This window comes from Toxotes jaculatrix, chromosome 17 (assembly GCF_017976425.1).
Source record: "Toxotes jaculatrix isolate fToxJac2 chromosome 17, fToxJac2.pri, whole genome shotgun sequence".
Classification (NCBI taxonomy): domain Eukaryota; kingdom Metazoa; phylum Chordata; class Actinopteri; family Toxotidae; genus Toxotes; species Toxotes jaculatrix.
The window spans coordinates 19024635-19051495 of record NC_054410.1 but is presented as its reverse complement, the minus strand read 5'-3'; the positions used below and the strand labels follow the sequence as shown (position 1 = coordinate 19051495).

The window sequence follows — 26861 nt, the reverse complement described above, 5'->3', positions numbered from 1 at the left end:
ATAATAATAAAAAATTTCACTGTATACTCTTCTGACTCTGTAAAGGACATGGCAGGAATTCAGCTCCAACCATTTAATGCACGCAAGCAAATAAAAAGCTGTTCAGTGCCAAGTAACTGCATTTGTGATGTGTGTACATTAGTGCATCTGCTCTGCCTCCTTTTATGTCTTCGTAGACATAAAAACATTTGTGAACATTTGGATAACTCAGGTTCAGTCCCCAGCTGGGGTGCATCCAGCTTGACCAGGTGCTCTATCAAATACAGCTGACTGTGTTTGTAGGTTCAGAAAGTGTTAAGGGATCATATTTTTGTCACTGTACAAGTGAGTCATACTAGCTCATCTGGCTCCTGTACAGAGAGGGGTGGACTGAAATAGCATTAAGCTTCTCACACCGTCCTTGGGAAAATTTCAGGTGGCAAACAAATTAAAATAAAAGAAAACAACAAGGTAAGAAATTAACTGAATGGGTGAAATCTGGTGCTTTCTACTTAATTTTGTGAATGGGTAACATGGTTTAACTAATTGTGATTAACAGGTGGATGTTACGCCAGAAAACGTAACTTATTAACAGAAAGAGTTACTATAGGGAAGAAAAAGCTGAAAAAATATCCATAATAAAATGGACCCATCTATTCTTGTTTATTAGATGCGTTTTTCCAGTGTTCCTTTTTCAGTGAAAAGTACATTTTATAGTAGAGCTCGTCCATTATTCAAACACTAATCAATATAGAACACAGGATTCACTGAGCAGCCTTGATTTGCTTGTATAAATTTAATTTTAAATAAATTAAGCAAATCAATGTAAAAAAAATAATTAATTTTAGCCTCTTATTCACTGACAGACTGACATTACTGATCAAATAAGACCTCTCTGGATATGTTAATGGAAACATAGCAGTTTCGGGGGTACAGGATAACTGTTGAAAATGTCTAGTTAATTTTGAAAAAAAAAAAAAAAAAAAGTCAGAGACAAAACCAAACTAATGGAAAATACAAAGCATAAAATATATAGCATAAAGCAAAAAATATAATTATTACAATTACAACAGTAAGAATTATGATGGAAGCATTTAGCCCATCATTTGGTGAATCAGCTAATTGTTTCATTAGTGATTTATTGTGGTTTACAATATAAGAAAAGGCAACAAATAAATTTGTGTGGTATCAGTTGTAGTTATAAGGTCTGGATTATTTAAGTTGGAAATGAGTTCAACACAGTTCCTGTCCCAAAGTTAGTTTTGGATATTTCAGAGAACTCTTTCAATAAGACTGAAAATACTGCAATTGAAGGATTAATGAACACAGTTTTAATTGCTCCTGCCCTTTGATAGTGACCTTCTACATACCTTCTGTCCAGCTATCACCACGCGGTCACCCAGACGGATTCCCATGGTGGCGAGTTGTATCCTGGCCTTATCAGAGAGGGCAGGAGGGGACTGGGCTTGCAGTGTGAGGGGCAAAGGGGAGCTGGGTCTGGGTAAAGCCTGTCTCAGCAAAGTTCTCAGCTCTTTGGCCACGGCGGCTGCATCTGCCATCTCCAAGGGCATGTCGAGGGGGTCAGGCACCACGTCTGCCGGGCACTGTCCTTTTTCATTCTGTGGGAGGGAACAAGGAAAAAGCACAGAAGAGCGACAATGAACTGATGAATAAGAAGTGAGTTGATTTTTTTTTTATTAATCTGCTAGCATGCCAAGTAAATGTAATATAAATGATCAATATTGATAAAAATCAAATGCAGCATCAGCCTCACAGACAAAAGACTGCTCGGACATCAACAAGTAAAACTTTTTCTGCTTCCTTTGCCTAAAAGTTCACTGTGATCATTCAAGGATGTTAGAATCTTTAATCTCATCTCTGCTCTCAAACAGAATCCCCATCAGTGTGCCTCAAAACTGCTGATCAATAGGCACACAACATGGAAGTTTAGTCAAGAGCCTCAAAGAAACTACAGCCAATGAGTTGAGAGATTCAGAAAGTCAAGGCGTCAGCATTTGTTTGCGGTCTTTTGAGAGAGTGGACACTACTTTCGTGGCAGCACAATAACTAGCTCAAGAAGCGCTCCAACAGTTTGGTAGTTTGCTGACCTTGAAATTGACTTTGTGCATCCGTGTAGTAGTTTGGTGCAAAGCGCAGACTGCACAGTGCACAGGTGGGAGCAGAAGCACATAGAGGTGAGAGGTTCATTCAAATGATGGAGCACAGTGTGAGTTCTTGGTTTTGTTGGAAAAGATGACTCAGACTTTGCATGGAGAGTCTGTCTCTGGCACAGCGTCACTCTGATTTTATCAACAAGAGCAAATGACAGCAATGACAGAATAATGTTTAATGTAAATAAACCATTTTAACTAAATCGCTCCCCAGCCAGCAGAGGCGTTCAAATCTGCATAAAACAATTAATGCAATTAAAGCAGGTACATCTGGAAATTGTCTGTTAATTAGTGTGCATTCATCTCTAGTGAGCATGAGTGATTCTTACTGTATCTGTTGTCCACAGCTGCTTCATACCAAATGAAAAGCTTCTCCTTCGGTTTATTAAATTCCTGCTGCCTTCGTAAGGCAGCAGGACACATATGTTGATGAATCTGCAGTCAGAAGTGCCACGCTAGAACGCAGTGCCATTACACATGACTATGAACTGATTTACCTTCATTAAGTGATGTGACAATGATACCAGACAAAACCTCATACAATATTCCAGGCATCAGACGGCCCTGTTATGATTCTGTATTCTGCTGTTTTTGTGGGAGATGTCAGATTACAGCGGCTCATCAATCCTGTCTGTCACTGCCTCTTTTCCAACTTCCTTTTTAACAAAAGTAGCATTTCATGTTTTTTCTTGAACTACAACATGAATGCTGTTGTGTCACATTCACAGTATGATATGAGAATTTATGACATGGGAGAGTAGAAATAAACCAGATTTGTATGGCCGTATAAACGGCCCCATCAACACTTTTTATTATTTATTTTTATCATCACTGCACAGCTTAAATAAAAACCCACACCACCTGCCTCCGGTTGCAGATATGAGGTGGTGTGTGTTCAGGTCGTGCTGCTCTGCACCATCCACACAACAAGATGATTTCCTGGAGAAGGTTATTTCCATTGGGTGAGCTGTTGAGGTGGGTCACTGGGAGGGGCTCAGCTGTCAAAGCAATGACAGCAGTGATATGACTGGCTAAGAGTGAATTTATTAATCACCCCACCCTCAGACTTATATTCTACTTCAACCAAGTTTTATGCACTTTGTACTGATGCACCAACAGGAACCAAAATAGCAGACGTGTTTGGAAATGCCCACACAGTACCTGCACCCAACACCTAGCGCTTTACACCTGTCATTGCTGTCATGGTTAAAATAAGGAGCAGTATTTCATGAAATAAATGTTAATAATATTTATTGCATATTTCAATACACAAATATATTTTTGTGTATTGAAATATGCAACTTAGCATGTTCCCTCAAGGCACTTGAGGGAACATGCTAAGCTGATGCCAAAAGATGCCAAAGTCTCACACTGAACCACTCTAGTAGTTAAAGGATATATAGATTTTAATCTATCCCATGTACCATTTGCCATATGCCAGAACGTCTCTCAGTGTACACACACCATGTGAGTATTATGTAAGATAAACCTAAAAACTTCCAAACCTATCCTGCAATAACACATAGGAAGGACATGCATGATTCTGCAAGACATACGGTTATACCTATTACCAGTTAATATGAACATGTGTTCAATTTAACACAGCACAATACAGGAGCCCTGCAATGAAGCCTAACTCTGTGAAAATTATAATGTTCAGTCAATGCTGTGCCAAAGAGGTGCAGATTAAACTCTGTGGTCCATTTTGAGGCTGTAGTGTTGAACTGAACTACTATTTATTGAAAGTTAAAAGTGTAAAAGTGAAGTCAGTAGGGTAGGAGCTCAAAATGCCTTTTATCTCTGTGTGATGTTTAAATATATACCAAGCTGTAAGCTCAGTCTGTCTTTGTTCAAGAGCACCTGTGGACTCAAGAAGCAGCTACTATCAGGGGATATTTCCAAGCACTGATGACTGATAGAAAAATTAAAGTGAGTAAAACCAAAGTTAGATCATCTCATGAGTTCTCAGCAACTAAAGCCTCCATGAGTTGTATGCTGATGGGAGCTACTTTGATAGATACACTTAGCTAAAACTAATGCTGTTTATTACAATAGTATACTACAAGAAAGCCAACATTCATGAAGGTTATAATGTTCAGTTCTTACTGAAACTGTTTTAGCAAGGTGTTGATTTAACTCCATCATCTCTTCTTGTGACAAACAGACTTGCACTAGTGGCTCATTTCAAATCTGAGACTGGAACAATCTAGTAAGCAATCCACCACAGCAACTTGCTGCTGATGGGAAATATGATGAGTTGCCACAGCCATTAATCAGTCAGACATGTGGTAACAGAAGCATGAAAGGTCAACACCAGTTTTATTTCTCCATCCTGAGAAAAATTTCCACTGCTTATATCCAAGGTTTGTTGTGATTTTAAACAGAATGCCTTGGCTCTGATGTTTATGATCAACAGACACCAATGCAAATCACACAATTTGGTAGGTAGAACATTCAAACACACCACAGCTCAATGTCCAGTAATGGTACCTTGTCTTAACAAGGGTGGCTCATATTGATGTAGCACACTTATTTTTATATTTTTGCCGTAAACTACATTGTTTACTAACCTTCAGAAAGACTGTGGTTATACATGTTCTAGGCAGCATAAAGTTAATGTTGTTTTTCTTTGCGTGTTTTCTACTATACTCCCTTAAATAATGATTAAATGAGTATAATCAATGTTATGATTTGGAGACACTTTGTATACGTCATCTAAAACGGGTTGGGTCACAGGAAGAGGATTACTAGGAGGAAAAAAGAAACAACCATATCGGACTTTGCAGAAACAGATGCAACTTATCTCTGGAGCTAGTTGGCAGCAGCACAGACTTGATAAACCTTAAATAATAAAGCAGACAGAAAGTAATCTCCCCTCAATGGTGTTTAACTTTTGCTGGGCAAGATAAGGAACAAACATGTCGGTAACCTAGAAAATCTTTAAATACAGGGTTAAAAAAAAAAAAAAAGAAAAAAGAAAAGAGAAAAGAGAAAAGAAAGCCAAGCGGGTTCATATCAGCCAGCATCTACATGATCTCCAAGCTTTGCATTCACACACTAAAAACTAAAGAGCCTCTGCATCCATCACTGAGCAAGGGAATTACTTGATTATGGTGCATAGTGCTCTGGTGACCTCCAGTGGAAAAATTAGTGCTTACAAAGAACAAGCACCTTTTCTGTTCTCAAACAGCATTAATGAATATATAAAAAAAGTGATAATGGCACATTAAAGCATGCACGTTCTTGTATGGATAAAAACTTTAAACAGAACGCGTGGTCAGGACAGACGGGGGATGTTCAGAAAGCCCCCAGTCAAAGCGCCAAAAGACTACAACTGAAAGGCACAGAGAAGACGCACTGAACACTGAGAAATGTTCAAGTGGTAAACATATTCAAAACATGTCTGAAAAATCTGTATTCAAACAACTGCCTTTTTAGGTGTTATCTGCCAACTGAGTCAGAAAATGCCAAACAGGAAATGTGTACAAAAAAAAGAAAAATCCTGAATATCTGAAATCAAATAAATGTGAGGCCAAAGAGAGCAGCTAAAAGACTGTAATCTTATATTTCTTTCTTTCTTTCTTTCTTTTTTTTTAAAAGGACTTCCTAATGCAAAGGTCTCCATCAAATCGCTGCATTTATGTGTTGCAGTAAATAATAGAACTAGGATTACGTGACAGAGGAAAAGCATTATAAATTCAATGGTGGGAAAATTGTGGGAGTGAATTTTCTGTTTCCAGTGTTTCCAAGTTCTGACTGACGACATCTGTGAGCAAATACAGGGGGTGGAGGCAGTATCAACACCTACAATCTAATAAAAGACAGTTTATTAGCTGTGAAACAAACAACGTTTGTGAACTTTATAATGATTAGGTTTTTTTAGACTGTCAGAGAGATGTAGGTACAAAAATATGGTGGTTTTTCATTTTTAGGACTGGAGTTTGTGGTGGCGTTTGACTGCATTATTTAAGGTGATTTAGTAGATTTAGTAAGTGATTTATTGAAAACTGTTTTAACAAAGACATTCACTGGTTTCAGCTTCTCAAATGTGTGAATTTGCTTTTAAAAATTGAAAAATCATAAACTGAATACTTTTGGGTTTGGGGACAGACAACTATAAAAAAAAAAAAAAGTAAAGTCACAATGTCACCTTGAGCTCCGGAAGACTGTGATGGACAGTTTCACTGTTTTCTAACAGTTCACAATATAAACTAAATAAATCAATTTATTAGAAAAAGGAGAATAATCAATAATACAGATAATCATTAGCAGCCTGAGGTCTAAGTGCTGTATTGTGTTCCATTTTATAGATACGGACAGACAAATATATTGAAATGTTTTAATGACAAAGAAGAAATAATCAACTTGTTAGACATGATTGTGTGTAACACAAGTGATAAACAAACCAAAGCAACCTGAACACATTTTACTGAAATCAACTGATAGCACTTCTCAAGAAAAACTATTTCATATTTGAGAAAGGAAAAAAAATATGGAGACATCCAGTGTGATCATGATATTCTCCCTGTTTTTTTTTTTTTTAAGAGCATGCTCGTCTGCGGCAAAGATAGCTGAACCTTTCATACAAGTTCAGTGAGCCCACAGTGCAGCAGCACTGCAGACTCGTAACGTGAGGAGATTTCAGGAGAAATGTTCTTTCATCTCACAAAGGATTGTTCTAAGTATGTTGTTGTAAAAATTATTTAGGTTTGTCAGTATCTCTGTTGAATATACCAACTGACTAAAAGCAGTCTGAAACTACTGCGAGAGCATGGGATTAAATTTAATAACTTTCTGGATGGTTTAATGAAAGAATTTGTCAAACTCGCATGACAACTACAATGCCCGCTGGCGTGTGAGTGAATGTAATACAACAATGTCACTTACTCTAAAAGCAGGGTTGGCTCCCAGCTCCAAGAGACATTTGACAGCTGATGTGCACAGGTTGGATGCAGCAATATGCAGGGCGGTGCCAAAATCAAAGTCACTGCAGGTGGCATCTACCTCTACAAAGAAGTCAATCAGGAGAGAGTGGCATTATACTGTTAGTGATGTTGTCTTGCATTATTTTCTAACAACTGCCTCAAGTTAAAACACTGAGATTAATCATTGTTGACCATCATCTGCACACAAAAACTGAGAAGGAAGGATCTGGCTCTTTTTATAAGTACTGCTACAGTACCAGGTGTGTGCAACACCAGCTCCGTTGCACTTTCATTTTTGAACAGATTGTTGAGAACAGACTTAAAGCATGACTTGCCAGATTGATTATGGGTGCTAAGAGGTTTAAGCACCACCATGACAGCAGCATTGTTGGACTTTCTGAAGACCAAAATCTCAATATCTTTGGTAAATTAACATTAAAGGAGTTGACACAGTGAAAAAGGGTGGTGGGCGGGTGGCCGGTCCTTCAAGAGTCAGGTTAACTGAGTTCACAGAGTTATTTTAAATGTGCTGAGTAAACCTGGAACCCTCTCAAAAGTGGAACATGGACGGATGTAAATAGACATCACTTATCCAGATAACTCCACAAACTAGTGTCTGGGAACAGGCCCCAGGTCCATTTCTGAGTCACTGCCACAGCATCTGGCAGCTATTATCAGGGCCAAGGATAGTCCACAATAGCAGTGAACAGGGACTCTGTTTCTCTACTTTGCGTGCATATTCATGCTGTGACCACTCTGTGATGTTCCCCTATCTCACCAGTTTACTACAATACTCATTCACAACTTCATCAGTTCCTGTTCAGCCGCAAGACCTATTTTCTGTATTTATGGAAAAATCTAAAGTGTGCACTTGCATGCACATGTATATTTAAGATTTCATGTTTTCAGTGAATAACCATAACCAGTAATCACTTACATATAATCACACAGGAATCATTTGACCTTACTAAGAAGACCTGTTATATTGTTAGAAATGGGGCAGTCATTCATAAATGTGCACACTATTTAAATAAAACTGGCCCAAATGCAAGTTTTGTGCCTCATAACATCCAAAACATAATCTATACGAAAAAGCTGTGCAGGAATTTGTCCATACTTAATGAAAGGAAAAGCATCCACACACTCCTATCTGTGCAATATTTATTTACTGAGGCAGGCTTCAGGCCAGGGACCATCTTCAATACAGACTGCAGTGCACAATGCTCTTCCTATTATTCCTCATTCCATCTTAGCTCCTGCACCATCAACATGGCTTCATCTGCTGACTAGTGATTTTTATGAAATTGACTCTGTACTGGTTTCGAATGAAAATGAAATCAATCTGTATTAAACTCCTGCTGCCACTGTCCAGGTTTATCCACACTGCAACACTATTGTCTGCACACAATGAGTTGACAGTAAGTACACTTAACTATATCCCAAGTCTTCCACTGACATAAAAACTACAAACTACAGCCACATCTCTGATATATGCTTCTACAAGAAAAACCATAAAACTGAGTATGTAAGCATCATAAAGTAAGGCTGCATCAAAGGGGTGTTGTATTGGACTGTACTGAGTGTAGCTATTAAATATAGCTATTGAGGGTGCATCCAATAAACTGGCAACTTTGGCAAAAAGATAAATTACTGAGGCCTTAATCCCCACAGCATTTGCTTTTGAAAAAGAGTCTGCCCTATACTGACTTCCGCATCTCTGCTCTCACCTCCAGGCTGGGAAGCCTGTAAGACCACCCGGATAAGCTGGGGCACGTCGAAGTAGGCAGCGTAGTGCAGGGCCCTCATGTTAGTCCAGCGTGAGCGGAGGTTAGGATCAGCCCCCAGACCAAGGAGCTGGCGGGCAAAGCTGGCTGCTGTGTCTGCATCACCTGGAGAACAGAGGAGGGATAGAGTTGTGTGTGTCTGGAGGAGGGGTGGGGGGTGGTGTCGTACCGTCGGACAGTATGTCAGCTCTGTTTAACGAGCAATACTGATGAACAGCAGTGCTTACCGAGTCATAAAAGATTATGTTCAGTCGTGTGAGTAGCAAGATAAACACAGACAAGGCAGTAGATGTGTGCCTCTTACAGTCCACTTGAGTGTTTATTTAACACCCCTGTCAATACTAACCGATGCCCGGGGCCCCAGCCTTGCAGCAGTAGTGCAGGAGGCTCATATCCGTCAGTCCATCTCGATCATTCACTCCACATCCTCTCTTTAGGATCTGTGCAAAGACAAGATATGTAGTGTGCCACTAAGGACCCGGTGTCACTGTGCAGAAATATTACATAATGGGCTATAAAGTGAAGCTCGGGGACACTGATCTGATGAACAACAGGCAAGCTGGGCCTCTCATAACTCTACTCACCTTTACATCTGAACCAGATCTGTTGTGCAAACTGACATTGAAACAAGGCATTTATTTCTCAAGGGCAGCAGTTATTAAGTGAGAAAATAATCGGCAGCTTTTACCCTTGAGATAAGTGCTTCCCTGCACAATTTACTGCATTGCAGCTACTTTGTGTAACTCAGGGTGGAGGTGGTTCGGGGGTGGTTTGGCAGGGCCTCCACCAACAACCACTTTTATTTTATTCTGAAGTACTCTGGTGTTTTCCATTATTATATAATGGCTGTGATAATGAATGAAATTTAAATTTCTTAGCATATTTTTTGCAGTGACTTGTTAATGAGTCAATTAGTTCGTTGTGAATTATGACAAATAAAAGCATGGAAGTACAGAGAGAAGGGTTTCCGCTAAGGCAATCTAATTAAAAAGAATCAGAGAACATGTATAGTGAAAAAAAAATGCAAGATGGTGTCACCTCGTTGCCAATGAGGTCGATGTTCTTCTGAACCTGGGGTACCCATTGCCTGAGGACTGCAAACAACTCTGGTATTGTGGTGCGGGGATCCAGAAGAACTTCCCTGCACTGTAGCTCACTGGGGTCAAAGAAGGAAAACTCTGGAGATAGATGGTAACAGGGACAAGAACAACAGAGAAACATGGTCATTGTAACAGAATTCGCTCTGATTAGTGGAACTGGGAATCCAAAGCTTTATGTTACTTTTTCTCCTGCATTTGCATGCAAAGAGAGCATGTGCAAAACATATATTAACTTCTCTTTCAGTTCAGTCAAATTAATAATCTTGGGAAATGCCCTTGCAGTGTTTGCAGAAGCAAATGAAATCAAATTTGACAGTAGATGGCATGCCACGTACCAAAAGAAGCATTAGAGAACCCAAATGAGGCTGAAAACAGGTCTGGCCTGCTACTTACTCCTGAGTGAGGGTTCAGGATTTTTCATCCCACCAGGATCATCATTATTTTAGACATGATTATATAACTGCCTGAATCTTGACTAGTCTCACAAGGGCTGCAGTGATCAAACGATCAACAATCAAAATTCACTGATAAAGTTTTCATTTGTCATCACATGATCATTATTTCAAGTACATGATCAAAAATGCAGTGGAAACATTTTTCATATTCCAGTCATAAAGTGTGTGATATGCAGCCTTTTCACAGTCTATTCAGTTCTGCAGTGTTAATTAGCCTGAAATGTCACACACCTCCTCGGGTGTATCTACTCAATGTGTACGTGTGTGCAGATCCTCACCATAGTCACTGGGCATGGGTGCAGAGGCCACCTGGTGGATAACTGGCCGCTGATGGGAAGAGAGTGTAGAGTGGCAGCCCAGGACGGTGTCCCCCTCGACAGGATCTGAAACATCCTCCTTTGTCATCTCCCCCTCAGGGCCTGTGGCTGGAACAATATTAGAAGTCCTATTCTGAGAATACAAGTAGGTCTAATCTCAGCGAAGGAATGAGAACTCCATTTCTTTTATGAGGAGACACGACTACACAGTGAGCTGCTCATTATTTCTAATAAAGTGGACATAGTACTGTATGCTACTCTGCATCTGATTAAACCTCAAAGTGATATTAATTGGACAAAAATGCAGTGTAATATCATAACACCTAGAGCCTTAATATTGTTTATTTGAGAATGACATTCTTATTCAGTTTTTATTTTTTATATCCATTAGAAGTGGAACACGTCCAGAAAAACTGACTCGTTACTTCTCTCTTACAAATTTAACGATTTCACAGTGAGTTCATGAGTTGATATTACAGTGTTTACAGCTTCTCTGATTCTGTTGTATAAAAGCAAGACACTAAGAACTGCAACACTCTCATACTGTATATACTACAATATTTTGAGGTCTCTAGAAAATTAAGTAGAAAGGAGAGTGCCATACACACAGGTATAACTGGCCCATGCAGCATGGCTCAGAGAGAGCTAAATACTCGAGGATTATAGGTAAAGGCACGTCTAAGCTGTCAAACCAACAAGATAATCTCATACACAGGCCTGTGGGTTACAGACTTAGAAAATCAGAATTAGAATCAAAGTAAATTTCAAGTGCCATAAAACAAAGCTTGAGTGATGGTTTTAGTTTTCCTACATAAATCCTTAAAACAAAGATAGGTTTAAGGTGGACATATGCTTCACTACTAGCCTAATCATAAAATACTGAGACTGTAAAAGGAAAACTGGAAGCTGGGGGAAAGGACAGAAAACTTAAGAGGCTGAACTAGAACACACACACACACACACAGGCCTAAGCCTGGAAAGGCAACACTGATCCTAAAATCTTCCCGACCCACCCTCACTCACTGTCATCTTCTCCTTTATCCTCTTTCTTGTTGATCTCCATGAGAGCCTCCCAGTCCAGCTAAGTTAAAAAATCAAGAGACACAGGGTCCAGCAGAAAATCTAACCAAGCTGCTTCCTAAAATAAATCCCAAGCACACAGAATGTCCCCTCTTCAATCTCCAATAACACACCCCCTGCCTCTGATTATACCCTGTTGATCCCCTGACTCCCAGGTCCAGCAGCTATTTAGAGCCTGCACACTTTCAAGGGACAGTGTTCTCACTTCTGACTCTCCCCAGCTGGACTGTCACTCTCACTTTCCAGCCGTGTGCACTGCTGACCCCACTGCCACTTCATCTGACTAGTCAACCGTTAAGGCCCACAATGCAGAGAATGTGGTTGTAGGGTGACAGTGCAAACAAATAGCATCAAAGGGCAGCAAAGTGGTGGCTGGGACTGGGACGAGTATCCTTCACCGCAAAGGCCAGTGTTCAACCTGCCTTGACAGCAAGCATCCATCCTGCCAAACCACCCATAGGCAAGACACTACTTCCCTACCAGCTCCTGGAGGAGAGAGGTCCTATTCAAGTGTCCCAGTAAGGCCTGGCAGTGTGACAGTGAGCCAGCATGAACAATACCAGGGCCCTGACACTGAAGAAGCTAAATGGAATTCAGCCAGTATTAATTATATAATTTACATCTCTGCTTTTCCTGCTGTGACATGTCAAAATGTCTCCTGTGAAAAAGGCCATTTGTGCTTCTCAATTTTTATTTGACTATCTGGCTGCATGCTTGGATAAAAGTCTAACAAAACACTGTTATTCTGCTAAACAGTTTTTTTTTTAGATTTGAGTAAGGCTATATGATCTATTTTCAAGTAAAGCTGCTATGTGAGGGCTAGCTTTAGTGGTATGAGATATAGATAACAGTAGAACTTCTCATGAATTCTAAACAAACCAACACAAACAATGCAACTCAGACCTTTTCATTTGAAATCCAGGGTCAATTCCAGTTTTGCACATAACAGCTTAAATACAGTCATTTAAAATGCATGCTAGGCTCATTGGAAGCTTTTATCTGAGTTGCTAATCAAAAGCATTCGTTCCACACCACAGCAGCACATGCACTGGCTCGGTGTTTTCCAGTTCCCCTTACAGAGTGGAAAACTGCAGGATATCAGAGAAAACTAAACATATCACACACCAAGCTCTGACAAAAAAAACAGGCACTCACTACATAATCTACATTATTTCTAAAAGCTGAACTGATAAAAAGAGAGTATAAATTTTCATTCATCATTTCAGTCAGTCTTTCAACACCAACATTCATGCTGTTAACCCTGCAGAGAAGAGTGAGACGAGAGATTCCCTATGCTTCTCTGAGGTCACTGACTGGCTGTCTAGAGATTAGGACTTTGCAGTGTGCGACTTGGGACAATGGCCTACTTTTACAATAAGCCTCTCCTTGTTTGTCGGACCAATGATGTCATCCTGCTCCCATCCTCACTGCTACTGCAGAGGCTATACTGTGACATATTTCAAACTGATATCCCTGAACATTTTGGCACCCACTGCTTAATGGCCACTCATTCCAGACATGCAAACCAGATGTTTTGGCTGCCTGGAGTGTCTGTGAATTTATTACATGGCACGTTGAACATTTCATCATTACAACAACAACAGTTTGTTGTAGGACTGTGGCAGATTAAGTCAAGCTCATTTGAATAGCACTGATTAAAATACAACACAGTATATGTTGTAGTGTGGAAACTTGGTTTTGTTTCAACCTGCTGGAGCTGTCCAGGTTCACTAACCTGAATAACTTCAAAGCCCCTACACATAAAACAACACAGGTGTTCTCAGTGGGCCTAATTAGACACCTTATTAGATACCCCTATGACTTTTATTAGTACATGTAGTTTGGCGACATCCTGTAATTCCCAGGTGCTCCACCCGCCTTCAGCCTGATGAGAGGCCTAATCAGCCCGAATAATTGATGACACCTGTGTGCAGCCCACTAATTCACATGTACAAACTCTTATAGGTTTTTCCACAAACAGCTACATCAATAATGTTTCACAGAAACATAACTATATACGATGTATATACAACACAGACACGATCATTGTTTATTAGATGATTCACATTGAGCTGCTTACCGACTTTATAACATTTTAACCTGACCACTTCCTGTGAGAGCCTAGCTTTAGCTACCGTAAACTAAATGATTACAGCCGGGGAGGTCAACCCTCATCTCACACTTTAGTAGCACGGAAGACAGCTGAAGCTGTGTTAGCTAATCAGATGTGTTACCACTAATTTCACTGATTTCCCATTTAACTTCTGCTGTTAACACAACTGTTATTTAACCCAGATAGCTGACAGGAAACTGTTAGCAGGCTAGCATATGTTTAAATAAAAGCCGGTTCGGGCTCAGTGACAGATAACTGGCAATGCATGTGTTTCAGCTGACGCCGAGCAATGCTATAAACGAGCACTTTGCAGCCTCTGCTTTTATGCTTATGTACTGTGGAGAAAGTTGCCAAACGAGATGAAGCGCCTTCTCACGTTAGCTCCTACGTTAATGTTATCTAGCGCAAATAATGGCCCAAGCCCTCTAGCTGCTTAAAATGCACTTTATGACTAAAAACAGAAATAAATATCACGTTAGGTAGCTAACATTACATACATAATATTAGCATTACCTTGACCTTGCCGCTTGTTTCAAGTCGCTCATGAGGAAAATGACTTGAAAGCCAGTAGCGGATTTCATTTCCGTCAACCTTAGTTGTGTGCTTCCTGTTTTAGGATAAGGATTTCAGAATAAAAGGGTTCATCATGCACTTCCGGTCTTCAAAATAAATGTAAGACAACTACAAAACGTCAGAACGGGGACGACAGTTTGCATGGTATAGCTCTGATGCCAATAACATTTCCAGATTAAATATTAGTTTAAATATTTTAAACGTTTTAAAATGTTTCACAAATAACTTCCAAAACACCAAAATGTATTTTTAAATAGAAGTTACTTTTTATTTTAATTTTGGAATTCACAGTAATTCTTACAAATCCACTGCTCCACTGGATATGATTTGGAGACTCTCTTTGCTGATAGTTCTACAGCATATGTGTCCAGATAACCAACATTAATGCAATTTCATGTTTGTAAGTATAGCAAGGTGAGACAGAGATGGACTGCAGATGGGGACAACTTTAGGTGTGACACCACTGTCACACTGTCTTGGTGGTTATATCCATATGACCATTCAGAAAGGCCATATTCAGGGTAGTTTCACTGATGGATGCCAGTGTTCACTGAACCTGAACCCCTTCGCAGCATGTGTTACTGCCTCTGCCTCAGACCTTGCTCTTTGCTGGTTGACAGCATTCTCACTGGTTCAAGTTTAGGTCTACTCCATGCAGTCAGAGGCATTCATTCATTCATTCATTCATGACAACACTTGTCACTATGTTATTTGTTTATCCAGAGCAGGAGTGACAGACATTATAATGCTGACAACAGGCCTCCTCAAATTATGCAATCATGTCAGAGAACTCTGCACAGTAAGGCCTAAAATATTTTTTCAGTAAACACAACAAGTAAGATGTACACAGGTTTGCATCAGTTTTTAGCCTAGAGCTGCCATAAAAATTGTAGTGTTATTTTGAGTTGATCTGTAGACCAGCTCTGCCAGAAATCAGTTTCACTTGCATCAGTTTTGCTGTGGCTGCTGATGTAACCTGCCTGTATGTTAATTCTGGCTTGTTTACACATGTTATGAAGGTACTGTTATTTGCCCTCAGCTGGTGAAGACAGTGTGAGGTACAATTGCCTGAACACCGTTTCCATGGAAACGTAAACAAAACGAGTGGCAGTGATTGCTTTACACACACTCCGCTCACTGGCGCACAAACCACGATTTGGTGAACTTTTTGTGCGCAGTAACTGACTTTTGGTGTATTTGACTATTTGAGCATTTCTTCCTTTCTCTAGCCAACAGAATGGACTTAAACAATATCAGGCGCGCATCCTCTGCAGGGTACCGCTTACCGGAACGATCCAATGGGACCAGGCCGGTAACAACCCAGCCGCCCGCGGACAGGACGCGCCGCGTTAAAGGAGACGCGGTGTCCTTGGAGCAGAATCCAGATCCTGTTAAAGAGGACCAAGTATGGAGAGAGGTGGTATGGAGTGAGAGGAGAGGAGTCCGGGAATGGTGAGTATGACCTTGGTAGCCTGGATCATGTTAAGTAAACCAAGGCACCTGCCTCTAAAGTGTCGAAATAGGACTTAATTTTTAACAGACGTTGATGGTTACAAACTAAAATCATGGAGTCAATTTCATGTCATGTTAGTTTATAGGTCAATTAAACTTAACCTAACCAATAAAATATGGCCCACAGGGAGAAGAACTGGAGCTTCCTCAGGAACTATGATCAGATGGTAAGAAACTATATACACTGCTCAAATGTTGCTCAAATGTTGTTAAGAGTGCTCTGAAAATAGTATACTTGGCATGTTATCTGAACACCATTTCCAATGCTAAAATTATGAATACCTTCAATTAATATTAATATGTATAAATCATTTTCAAGATGTTTCACCGTCAGCCTGACACTGAAAAACACAAGAGAGAGCACTGATATATGAAATATTTGCCAATTCTTGACGTTATTTCTAAGAAAAGAATGAGATGTTCTGCGCTGAGCTATGAAAGCTGTGACTTTTTGACATTAAGAAAAGTGATGTAAACATTTTTAATATCTGCAGTAAGTGTGATGCTGCTGGATTGATCTAAGTAATGTTAGATCAACCTGCAGTAAACACGGATGCTCAGTAGACTATTATTGTTGATGACAGCATTGTTAAAAGCATCTTATCCTGATTACAGGATGACTAAGCCTCAATTGTCTGATGAATTTAATGTCAGCTTTATCTGCGAGCCACTCTACAGCTGGATGTTACCAACAAACTGACTCTGATTTTACCCCTGTGTGTTTGCAGGGACAGCTGAAGTCAGAGGAGCCCTTACCCAGCTATGTGTCGCTCTTCTCTGATCGTGTCCCCAACACCACCAACCAGATGTTTGGCAGCAGACTGTCCACTCCACTGGGGAGGGAACTGGTCAGACTGGAAAAGCTGTTACTTTGGTCTGGAACCCATCACAAGTGCAAGCGGGATCCAGAGATGCTGCCCTGGTAGACTCGCTCTGGAGATCAATCACTTCCCATCTGGACCTCTGCACATCAGGTTTTTTTGTTGTTGTTTTTTTAAGCCTGGACTCTACTTAGGCTCAGCCTAAGGGAGTTTAGATTTAATGTTGTGGGGTTTTTTTTCCTTTCATCAGTTTAGTGAAGAGTGAGTTTTAAGTCAAATACAGACATTCACTACTTTGAAGCCATATCAAGGGAGCAGTCAGGAGTAATAAGAAAATGATGTTTGCTGTCCTTCATAGATAAGTAATCATTCATTAATCATATTTTAGTTTATGCTCTGTTTATTTATAGGTTTGTGGATTTTTGTGAAAAAAAATGTTAAATGGAAGGAGAGCAAAGCTTAATGTTAAAGGCATTCGCTCACCATTAAAGACAGGTGAGAAGGGAAGACATCAGCAGATCAGATTCGTGTCACCTGAGCTCCATCAAGTATTTAATCAGATACTTGATAATCTAACAAGACACCTTATCAAATTTGGATGAGTTAAAGGTTGTTTCATTACTACGTTTCTCTGTTGAAAGTACTCACAAATAATGTTGCAGGGACTCACAAGAAACAAGCAATAAATAAATAATTAAACTGAAAACATAAAGCTTAAAGCAATTGGATGTAGATCCCTAAAAAAACAAGACATCGTTTATGGTATAGTTTTTATGGTTATTTTGGTTAGTTTTTTTTTTTGTTAAAGAAAATAGCTGTTACACATTTTAAGATGTTTTCCAGGACCTAAGCCATTATTCCATGGTGGAGCCATGGAACTACAATGATTTTGTTCTTGTGATTTTCATGATGACGTACAAACAGGTGATAAATGAAAGGGAAAACCAACATAGTGTCTCAGTAAGGTGCTGGGCAGCCATGAGCTGCCAGAATAGATTCAATGCACCATGGCATTGATTCTACAAGTCTCTGGACTCTACTGTTTGGATGAACACCATTCTTCCAAAACATATTCCCTCACTGGGTGGAGAGCAGTGTCTAACACGTTAGTCCAAAATCTCCCATAGCTGTTCAGCTGGGTTGAGATCTGGTGACTGTGAAAGCCATGGAATACGATTCACTTCATTTTCATTCTCACCAAACCTTTCAGTCCTATGGATGTTGGCATGTTTATCCTGTCTCTCCACTCATTTTTCAGGTTTTTCCTTGAATTTGTCAGCCTGTCTGTAACTTATCCACCTGCACTTTATGGGATTGTCAGCATATCTCAGGTTGCTGTGCTGCTGTAGCTGTCTTAAAAAGCCATTCTGTACATTGTATTGTTGTTATAAATCACTGCCCCCTTGTCTAAATTTGAGTAAAAATGTTGGCGACCAATGAATTTGGAAAAGTTATCCTCAGACAACTGTATGCTCTGGATGTTTCTACATTATAATCACATGTATAACTGTATCATTATAATCTAAGTCAACACTGAAATAAAGATGCATTTTAAAGTTTGTGTGTCCTGGATTGATTCTGTTCATTGAAAGTAGTAGATAATACCAAAACTTTAACAGTACATATGATTATACAATATGATGCAAATTAAAGGATCAAATTGAGTTGACAGTGCTTAGAAGCTTTCCATCATGTGATTGCTGAAACGACTTTGTTCTCACAGTGGAGTTTGCATGTTGAAGTGCAGACTCATTCAAATGAGACAGCAGGAAGAGAGAAACATCACACGTTTTAAAATGAGGAATTCAAACGCTGTGGTCTCACTTGTGAGCACAACAAGCCAATCAGCTTTCAGAGGATGTATGCGGAAATGAGAAATGATGCCGGCTGACAGGAAACTACGTCAAATCCACAGAATCATAAAGGAAACCAAAGAAGTCCGCTTTCAAAATAAAAGTCCACCCAGACGCTGCTAAATCATCTATCTTTAGGCAGTTGTCTTTAGACGTGTAAAGATTCGTCCTTTGATTTTAACTAGTTGCAGCAGCGTGTTTGGTATTGGTTTGTTTGGCTTTACAGGTAGCAGTCAAAGTCAAAATCAAATTGGGGTGTAGTCTGTGCAAGTTCTCTGGAAACAAGGGGTTTGTAAGTAGGGAAGGGGCCAGTAACCCCAAGTCCACTATTACAGTTTACTAATTTTTATTTTGAAAATGTAAAACAGAAGCCACGTCTAAATTTTGTTACCTTGACACTAGTGACACCGTAGCAGCATCTGTCTGCTCGTTTTGGTGAAATCCACTGAGATCCGACAATCTAAAGTTCAGGTTTTTTTCTTGCCAACTCCGCAGAATGCAGTCGGATATGTTTCTGCATGCGGCCAATTTCAGCACTCTGTTCGTGTGCATGGTGCTGAAGTTCCCGCAGATCTTTGCACTGATGCGAGCGAAATCTTCGACTGGAGTCAGCCTCAACAGTCTCCTGCTGGAGTTGATCGGGTACGAGATTTTGAGTGTAACTTGTCTGAGTTGTTGTGGGGTGAAGGAATGCTGTTTTGTGGTGTGTGAAGTGTGTTAAAGTTGGTGATTACAATGGAAAGTGAAGTGGGACCAGTGTGTTATGGCACGCAGTGAATTACTTTCTATTTAACTTCTTTTGGCATGACATGTATGTGATGTTGTCTTCCTGTTCCTGACGGAGTCCATCTCATGTTTAGAGAACCTCAACTCCAAACTTCATTTACAATACTTTAATTTATTATGGCCTCGGTTATAGGTCAGGGTGTGCATATACTTGACATCATATAAGACCGCTGATAAGTCCCTGATATATAATGGTAAAATCGGCATAAATCTGAACTGCACCTCCGACTTCTTAATAAAACGTTAAAACGTTTACTATCATCCTCCCTGCTCCTCTGTTTGCCTTACCTGGGGGTAAAATGGGGGAAATGCGCGTGCACATCCAGTTGTTTTCTAGATTTAGTGTTAAGTAGGGCACGAGGCTCACTGACTGAGTTTTGAGGCATGTAACTGAAAAGCTTCCTTCTCATAAAAATTAAATCCTGCAGTGAAGGCTTAACACTGAACAACTGTACTTTGTTTACAAAGCTGAAGATTTTGGTTGATTAACCAAGGACAAGGAAAAACTGGTCTGAGTGAGGTCTGTCTGCTCTAACATCTGTGTGAACCAGCTGTGCTGCCTGATGGTAAATCAGTGCAGTAGACTGGTTCTTGAGCTAGTTGTCATGTATTGAGCAGGAAGTGTGGTCAGAATCTTTTTTAAAGTTGGTTATTGATCAATTGTTGATAGAGTTTACCAGGACAAGCTGTGGTTTGGGACTGAGTGGCTTTGTGTCTGTAAGCCTGTGGGATTTCTCGGTGTCCTGTCTCTCCCCGGTGCCTGGCAGGAGCTGCACTGTCCTGAGTGTCTCTACTGTGTTGGTGAGCGATAGCCTGCTGTCATTGTGCATGCTAGAGTGGAACAGCCGAGTCTTAAAGCTGCGCTGGGTAAGATGTTTATGCAGTAATAAATTAGTTTTATCAGCCTAATTAAGAAGCATGGCTTCAATCCAGAAAAGCATCTGCCCTAGTTAAATTGGCATACACTCACCCTCGTCATCCCTAATGAATCTCTGGTGTTTGGCATTGTCATTGGTGGGAAGACTCTCTGTTTACAGCATGGGACCATATCTGAAAGGTGCAGTAAGTAATAGTTTATTGCCCAGCACAGCATATTAGCCTAGATTTAATCAGCAAGCCGTCCAGTTTTAATATTCAATAACTCTGACTGAGAAATGGTTCCAGCAGTTGCTGAGATTTACAGCTTTGACAGCTTTCCAACCTGTCTAGGAGTAAAGTGCTGTTCAAACACGGTCAAACCTGAAGCCAGCGTAGACTGGGCCTCTGGTACTGTGGCAAGTCCTTGTTCAGACTGACCTTGATAAAACTCATAACTTACTTAATGATCCCTGTAAGTGTAAAATTCAAATCTGTCTCCTCAAATGCATTCAGTCGGAGATCTTTTTTCTCTGTCCCTTCCCTTTACTACACAAAGCATCATGCTCTGTGCAGTTTAATGACTCTGCCTCCCAGCATTTGGGGATATTGTTACAAAGGTACACCATGAGACCTGTACACATTAGCATGTGCATTCAGCTGCATGTTATCACTGCAAACAGGATCTTCAACTATAGAGACTCAGAAATTCTTTTGCTGAAACTGGAACTAATTCAAAGCTGAGCTCTAGCTGAAGAAAACACCTTCTTCAGTTTGTTTGCGTAGCATATTTATCCAAGCCACTTCCATTAAGGAGTGAATGCTGCTGTTTGGTTATTGTATCTGTCTGAATGGCTGGCATAGCAAACGAAAATCCTCAGCAGTTTTCTGTTTTCCTCATATTTGCTTTTGAACATGGCTCCGGTGTTTCATCTAAATCAGTTCCCAACCCTTTAATACAGCATCCTAACCCGACACCATCTGCTTCACAGGTTCATTGTGTTTGTAACGTACCAGATGTATTATGACTACCCACCTCCAACATACCTGGAATATCCAATCCTCATCACTCAAGGTGAGTTGTCTTTAGTTACGTGATGTCTATTTAAAAGGTGTTTTATGTTTACATTTTGTTCAGTAATTTCTGAGAAAAGTGGGGGTTTTTTCAGATTTTCTGTGATTTGTAGCCTGTGAGATTATAATAACAGAACATCAGTCATCCTGCACAGGTATGCTCAGCCCATATCAGCCTCCAGAGGCCTGTAACTGACAGAGAAATTATGACATCTTAACTATAGAGGAGGAAAATATCTTATGTCTTCTAAATCAAATTGGAGTTTTGTAAACTAGAAATATTGGCTTCTGAACGAGTTAATGAGACAGTAAAAACTTACATCAGTGCTCCGTGAAATAAAAATCAAACCCAGCCCTGTGAAACACGCAGCCGGTCGATCATTCGCCCTAAAGTGGTGTGTGTTATCACCTTCCCTGTGTCCTCAGATGTCGTTCTTCTGCTCCTGATTCTTCACTACAACGGCAGCCTGCGGCACGGCCTCATCTACGCCTTAGTGTATCCTTCCACCGCACGGTTTCACTCTCTAATGCTGCTGGATGTGAAAGTGTTCATTCAAGAAAATTAATGACCCATTTTTTCTTTGTTGTTTTTATGTCACATGCTATTTCCTTAACATAATGTGTTCAGGTTTGTCGGAGGCTGGAGGCTGCTCACTGTGGAGAAGTGGATCATAGATTTGGCCATGGTAATAAACCTGTGTAACATCAGTCATAAGTCACAGTATGTCAGAGAGCAATCAAGTGAGTGACAGGTCATCAGTCAGGTGTAAAGAGGTAGAGGTTTGAACAGAAAGGTATCCAGACCTCATTGCACCCGATCTGTCTCAGGAAGACACCCAGGAAGACACTCGTGACCCTAAACTGGTCACGATATTAAGGGAACAAGTATCATTTAAACAGTGTATGGACTGAATCTGCACGAGCTTCTCTCCTAACTTGTATCCAGTCTGACCTCCACTCTCTCCTCAGAGCCTGTGCACGTTCATCAGTGCAGCCAGTAAATTTGCCCAGCTGCAGTGCCTGTGGCGATCCAAGGACGCTGGACAGGTTAGCGCCCTCTCCTGGGGCATGGCTGCCTACACATGTATGGGTGAGTACACTGGACATGAGAGTCCGGAAGTCCTCAGTGTGTTGTCCAAGTTTTTTTCGTCCTTTGATTTTTTTTTTTTTTTTTTGGTCATCATAATGAAGCTAATTATGATGACAAGTAAAATAATATATATACTACAGGCCATGCACAGTACTCACAAAAATTCTTTTATTTTAAAATATATAAAACGCACAAAATGGCCTAAATTTGAACTAATCTTATCTCAGCAACATGTCTCTATATACTCTGCCATCATAGTAGATGTTCCACGCTCTCACCTTGACATCAGTATAACGTCTTCAGTCCCAGTCAGTCCCATTCAAAACTCCACACAGTCTGTAGGCGGCTGAAGTGTGTACCAAGAGATCACAAACACAAGCCTGTGTTCAGTCATCGTCCTCTTCACCCTTCGTTCTGTGAGAGGCTTCATCTGGAAGAAAGCAAAAAACTCTTATAGTTAGGATAGTTTGCATCGCACCAACTTGAACACTGTTCTGTTCGATTACTTTAGTCAGGGAGTGATTCAAAAAGGAAATCAGTTTGTATCAGGCAGTGTTTGTAGTTTGCACATTACATTAAATGAAAAAGTAGAGAAACTTATTAAATCCCTTCTAGAGAAATATCCCTGGGCTATTCGTGATTATAATCTGCTTTGGCCCAATATGTTTGACCGCCATCTGACACAGACAATGAATTCTGAAAAGAAATGAATCCACTTTCGTAATAGGATGAGTGATTTGGACATGTGGAGATAATGGACAGACAGTCGATATGGGCAAAGACTTTGCTGTCCCATCAAGAACTGATTTTTTTGGCCGATCTCAGCAGAGTTTGAACCGAATGTAAGTGAGGTAGAAATTCCTCCTGCTATTATGACAAAGCAGTGAAACTGACACTGAATCTCAATTACAGTTGGAACAATAGAAGGAATGTGGGTTGTTGGAAGTTTAATAACTCACTCCTAAAAACTGAACAGCTGGTATCAGACATTGGTTACCTCACTGAAAAGTTGTGGAGTATGGCTGTAGGAAGTAATGAACATGGGAATTTTTAAAATATGAAATTACACAGAGTGCCATTATAATAATAAAAAAAAAGCATATGAAAAAAGATGCAGAATAGAAAAAAGAATTAAATATATATATCTCTTCACATTAGAAAAATTACAACAGGAAGTAAATGAAATCCAAGCAGGGAGGACAGGAGGGGCGTCTGTTAGAGGAGAGTGAACAGAGCAGCGTCAGGTCTAATATTCTGAATTTAATTAAAGATGTTGTTCATTTTAGCACAGAATGCTCTAAAAAGGTAACTTCAGAGGAAATACTTTCAGGTATGAAACAATAAATCACCGGACAATGCTGTACTTACCTCAGATTTTTTTTTTTTTTTAAGCGTTTGCCAACCTAATTGCAAAATCTTTACTCACCGTTTATAATGAGGCTGTTTGTTAGGAAGAATTACCCCCATCATTAAGGACTTCTCACTCTAATTCCCACAGCAAAGAAAGATCCCTTACTCCCTGATAACTGGAGACCAATTACGCTCCTTTGTGATGATTATAAAATGATTGCCTCCATATTAGCAAAGTGTCTAAAGACTGGCCTAAATGAAATACGTGGTGAATCCCAATGTGGATTCATAAGTGGCTGTTATATCTCCAATGATTTTTGTCAAGTTATTGATTTAGTTAGATAAGGATTATTATAATTATAGTCCGTTTCATTTTTGATACCCTACATTTTTTTCAGTCAAGTCAAAACCTTGTACAGTGGTAACAACAGCTCTGTCAAACTGCCCTATGGTACAGCACCCGGATCTGACACAGACAGGAATTCATCAGGACTTAACCGTCTCTCCTTTTTCTTTCTTTCTTATAATTACAAAATATATTGTTCAAAAAATGCTTTTCAGAAAATGTGACAGTGAAGTTGACCTTTGACCTTTCGGCTACAAAATGTCAGAACGTCGTCATTTCTTGAGTTATGCTCAAAAATATGTTGCGTGCTCAAAGTGAAATTTCACCTTTGACCTCTGACCACCAAAATCTAATCAGCTGACAAGCCAGTTGCCAGTGCAGAGGCATAAAACGTCATGTCGAGTGTTTTACAGAAGTGTTTTACCCATTTGTAACTTTTTTGTTTTCCCTAAAGTAAAATTACTGTGAAGTTTCAGCTCATGAATATGTATTACACTATTTACTCTGCTCCTAATTGAATACATTAGCAATTCAACACTTCAGGCTCTGTTGGATAATGAGGATGTCATTAACTCGGCTTCCTCTTTGTTTCAGCGCGGATCTACACCACCACAGCGACAACTGGAGACATGCAGGGTAAGTCAGACTGAATTACAAATGACTGTGGGATCTGCAGGATCCCTGACACAAATTTTTAATGATCCGTTAAACATTTCAGAAGGAACTCATGAAAAATATTTGTTCTCTAAATATCTGTCATTAGAATTTTACATGAGGAAAGGATTTTTTTGTGGTTCTGGTGCTTTGCTGTGAGGCAATGTGGCGTGCACAGAGCACATGAGGCAGCTTCTGGGCTCTCGGTCAGTTGTACCTACCATGCAAATGATCAGAAAAGGTGCCTATGCTCAACTGAAGCACATTTTTTTCCTCAGGAGTCTAAGATGACAAACTTTTGGCTTTTTCAGTCTGAAGCAGCTACATTTTTTAAAAATTTATTTTATGCACAAAATTAAAATATCAATATAATCTTCCTTATCAGAGAGGCAGGTTCACCAAGGGACGTTCACTTTGGCAGCTTTTATCTTGCAGATCCTTCAGTAATCAGTGTTTATGAAGTTCCCATCAGCTTTATTCTAACAACTTCTCTCCCTTTGTCACAGTTCTGGTGCGCTTCATCGCCATGACCTTCCTGAACTTGTGGGTGCTGCTCACCGTGCTCTACTACCAGAAACACAGCAGCAGATCCAAGAAAGACGACTAAGCTTTAACACTGGCTCAGTGATGAGTTCATTCACTGGTGTTTACAGGGTCACTGTGGACACAGGCAGTACTGAAAAACAGAACTGACGGGTAGCAACGGTTATGCCAGATGCTTTAATGATACTTACCCTTAAAATGTGCTTATTATAGCGTTTTTACCTCAGTGTAAACAGTATAACCTTTTTAAATAACATTCCAGTGACTAGATATCTGCTACAACTCTACTGAGGACAGAGACCAATGCTTTTTCATACTGCATGTGCACAAAAGAAAAAAAAAGTGAAGTGTAATTTGACAGGACAGCACAAGCCAAGTACATCTGAGATCTTCCTACTCAGGACAAAAAGAAATACTGTATTTTGAAAAGCTTTTATAAAATGTAAAGTTCTTTTCCAAACTATTTTAATAAACCAGAACATTCCAGTTTCTTACTCTGTGGCCATTCCAGTGTCGTGTGTGAAAATCCTCCACAGTGTAATAGCCTCAGAGATGTTTTAAGACAGAGAAATAATCCAAAACCAAAAGGCACATCCATGTCTTTATTGTTGAAGTGGTTATTATTATAGAGCTGTTTGGTAGCAAACATGCAATCTGGATGTAGAGCCCTTAAATACAAAGTGGACAAGGCTGTATAAATAATATAATGTGCACTGTATGGCATGTAAAATATATACTGTGTATATTTATATGTATAAAACATGCTTCTTGGTTAAAGGAGAGCACTCGGTACACATACATACATACACACACATTCACACACACTCACAGTTCACTCTCCACCTTCTATATAAGCCACATACACGCAACAATGTGCCCAAACTCAGAGTTTGGTTACTTTTAATACAAAAATATCAGGACAATCACTTTAAAAAAAAAAACAAAAAAAAGAAAAGAAAGAAACTTTCAATGGAATAGTGCTGCTCAGTATTTTGACTCATGGGATATGATTGCATACCTTCAATGTTTCTGCTCCTCATTGGTAAACTCCCCTCGCTTTCACTGTCAGGAATGACTAAACACTACATTTGTTAAAAGGTGGAGGCCTGTGGGTGACAGCGCTCAGGTGTGAGGCCCGAAAAGGCAAACACATGCATGTTCACTCAGAGCAGGTGGTGACGAAAGGGGGCTTCAGTCAAGTATATCTGGATAGAAGTAATACAATGCCTGTGTGTCGTCTCTGGTAAAGTCCAGATGTACATTCAAACAACAAAAGGAGCCGAGCTCGGATCAAAGAAGCGTTAACGGTGCACCCCTTGAATTCAGTAAACATTAACCCTCAGAACCGACAGTGCAGGTTTGTAAGATAATGGGATTGCGAGGATCTCGTGTCTGGCCTTCCATCTAATGCCATTCAGCGCAGGATTCTGTTCACTCACAACCGTTACTGTAAGTCACACAACGACAAACCAGCGATTCA

At 40.0% G+C, this 26861-nt stretch overlaps 4 protein-coding genes across 9 annotated transcripts in view; 2 read left to right on the top strand and 2 right to left on the bottom strand.

Annotated features, from left to right (window-relative positions):
- The window catches only part of LOC121197497 (CAP-Gly domain-containing linker protein 4-like), a 31400-nt gene extending 16869 nt beyond the window's left edge, over positions 1-14531 (bottom strand). For 2 of the 6 annotated variants that reach the window (XM_041061134.1, XM_041061138.1), the window contains exons 1-8: positions 14438-14456; positions 11755-11812; positions 10693-10839; positions 9898-10037; positions 9206-9299; positions 8803-8964; positions 7038-7156; positions 1350-1598 (exon numbers count right to left, since the gene is read on the bottom strand). In XM_041061134.1, the coding sequence (XP_040917068.1) occupies positions 1350-1598; positions 7038-7156; positions 8803-8964; positions 9206-9299; positions 9898-10037; positions 10693-10839; positions 11755-11794 (951 nt within the window). In that variant the 5' untranslated portion in view covers positions 11795-11812; positions 14438-14456. Of the gene's footprint in view, positions 1-1349; positions 1599-7037; positions 7157-8802; positions 8965-9205; positions 9300-9897; positions 10038-10692; positions 10865-11754; positions 11813-14437 lie in introns of all 6 variants that reach the window. The other 4 variants (XM_041061135.1, XM_041061137.1, XM_041061132.1 and 1 more) reach the window with 4 other exon arrangements.
- Positions 14532-15734: 1203 nt separating this feature from the next.
- Positions 15735-16935, top strand: c17h2orf50 (chromosome 17 C2orf50 homolog). The gene is made up of 3 exons (XM_041061179.1): positions 15735-15949; positions 16137-16176; positions 16738-16935. Exons 1-3 carry the CDS (start codon positions 15735-15737, stop codon positions 16933-16935), a joined length of 453 nt encoding a protein of 150 aa, XP_040917113.1.
- A 2145-nt stretch (positions 16936-19080) lies between these two features.
- On the top strand, positions 19081-25871 carry slc66a3 (solute carrier family 66 member 3). Its single transcript, XM_041060216.1, has 7 exons — positions 19081-19325; positions 21317-21399; positions 21825-21894; positions 22027-22084; positions 22368-22488; positions 24779-24820; positions 25345-25871. Exons 1-7 carry the CDS (start codon positions 19180-19182, stop codon positions 25443-25445), a joined length of 621 nt encoding a protein of 206 aa, XP_040916150.1. The 5' UTR covers positions 19081-19179; the 3' UTR covers positions 25446-25871.
- Positions 22635-26861, bottom strand: part of rock2a (rho-associated, coiled-coil containing protein kinase 2a) — a 33396-nt gene continuing 29169 nt past the window's right edge. Inside the window, exon 32 of the mRNA XM_041060214.1 lies at positions 22635-22918. Coding sequence (XP_040916148.1) covers positions 22915-22918 — 4 coding nt within the window. The 3' untranslated portion in view covers positions 22635-22914. The remainder of the gene's footprint in view (positions 22919-26861) is intronic.

Excerpts from the sequence above, each read along its gene's own strand:
- c17h2orf50 (XM_041061179.1), top strand. The coding sequence starts at position 15,735 with ATGGACTTAAACAATATCAGGCGCGCATCCTCTGCAGGGTACCGCTTA. Across the intron at positions 15,950-16,136 it reads AGGAGAGGAGTCCGGGAATG|GGAGAAGAACTGGAGCTTCC; the intron begins GTGAGTATGACC and ends TATGGCCCACAG. Across the intron at positions 16,177-16,737 it reads TCAGGAACTATGATCAGATG|GGACAGCTGAAGTCAGAGGA; the intron begins GTAAGAAACTAT and ends GTGTGTTTGCAG.
- slc66a3 (XM_041060216.1), top strand. The coding sequence starts at position 19,180 with ATGCAGTCGGATATGTTTCTGCATGCGGCCAATTTCAGCACTCTGTTC. Across the intron at positions 19,326-21,316 it reads CTCCTGCTGGAGTTGATCGG|GTTCATTGTGTTTGTAACGT; the intron begins GTACGAGATTTT and ends TCTGCTTCACAG. Across the intron at positions 21,400-21,824 it reads TCCAATCCTCATCACTCAAG|ATGTCGTTCTTCTGCTCCTG; the intron begins GTGAGTTGTCTT and ends CTGTGTCCTCAG.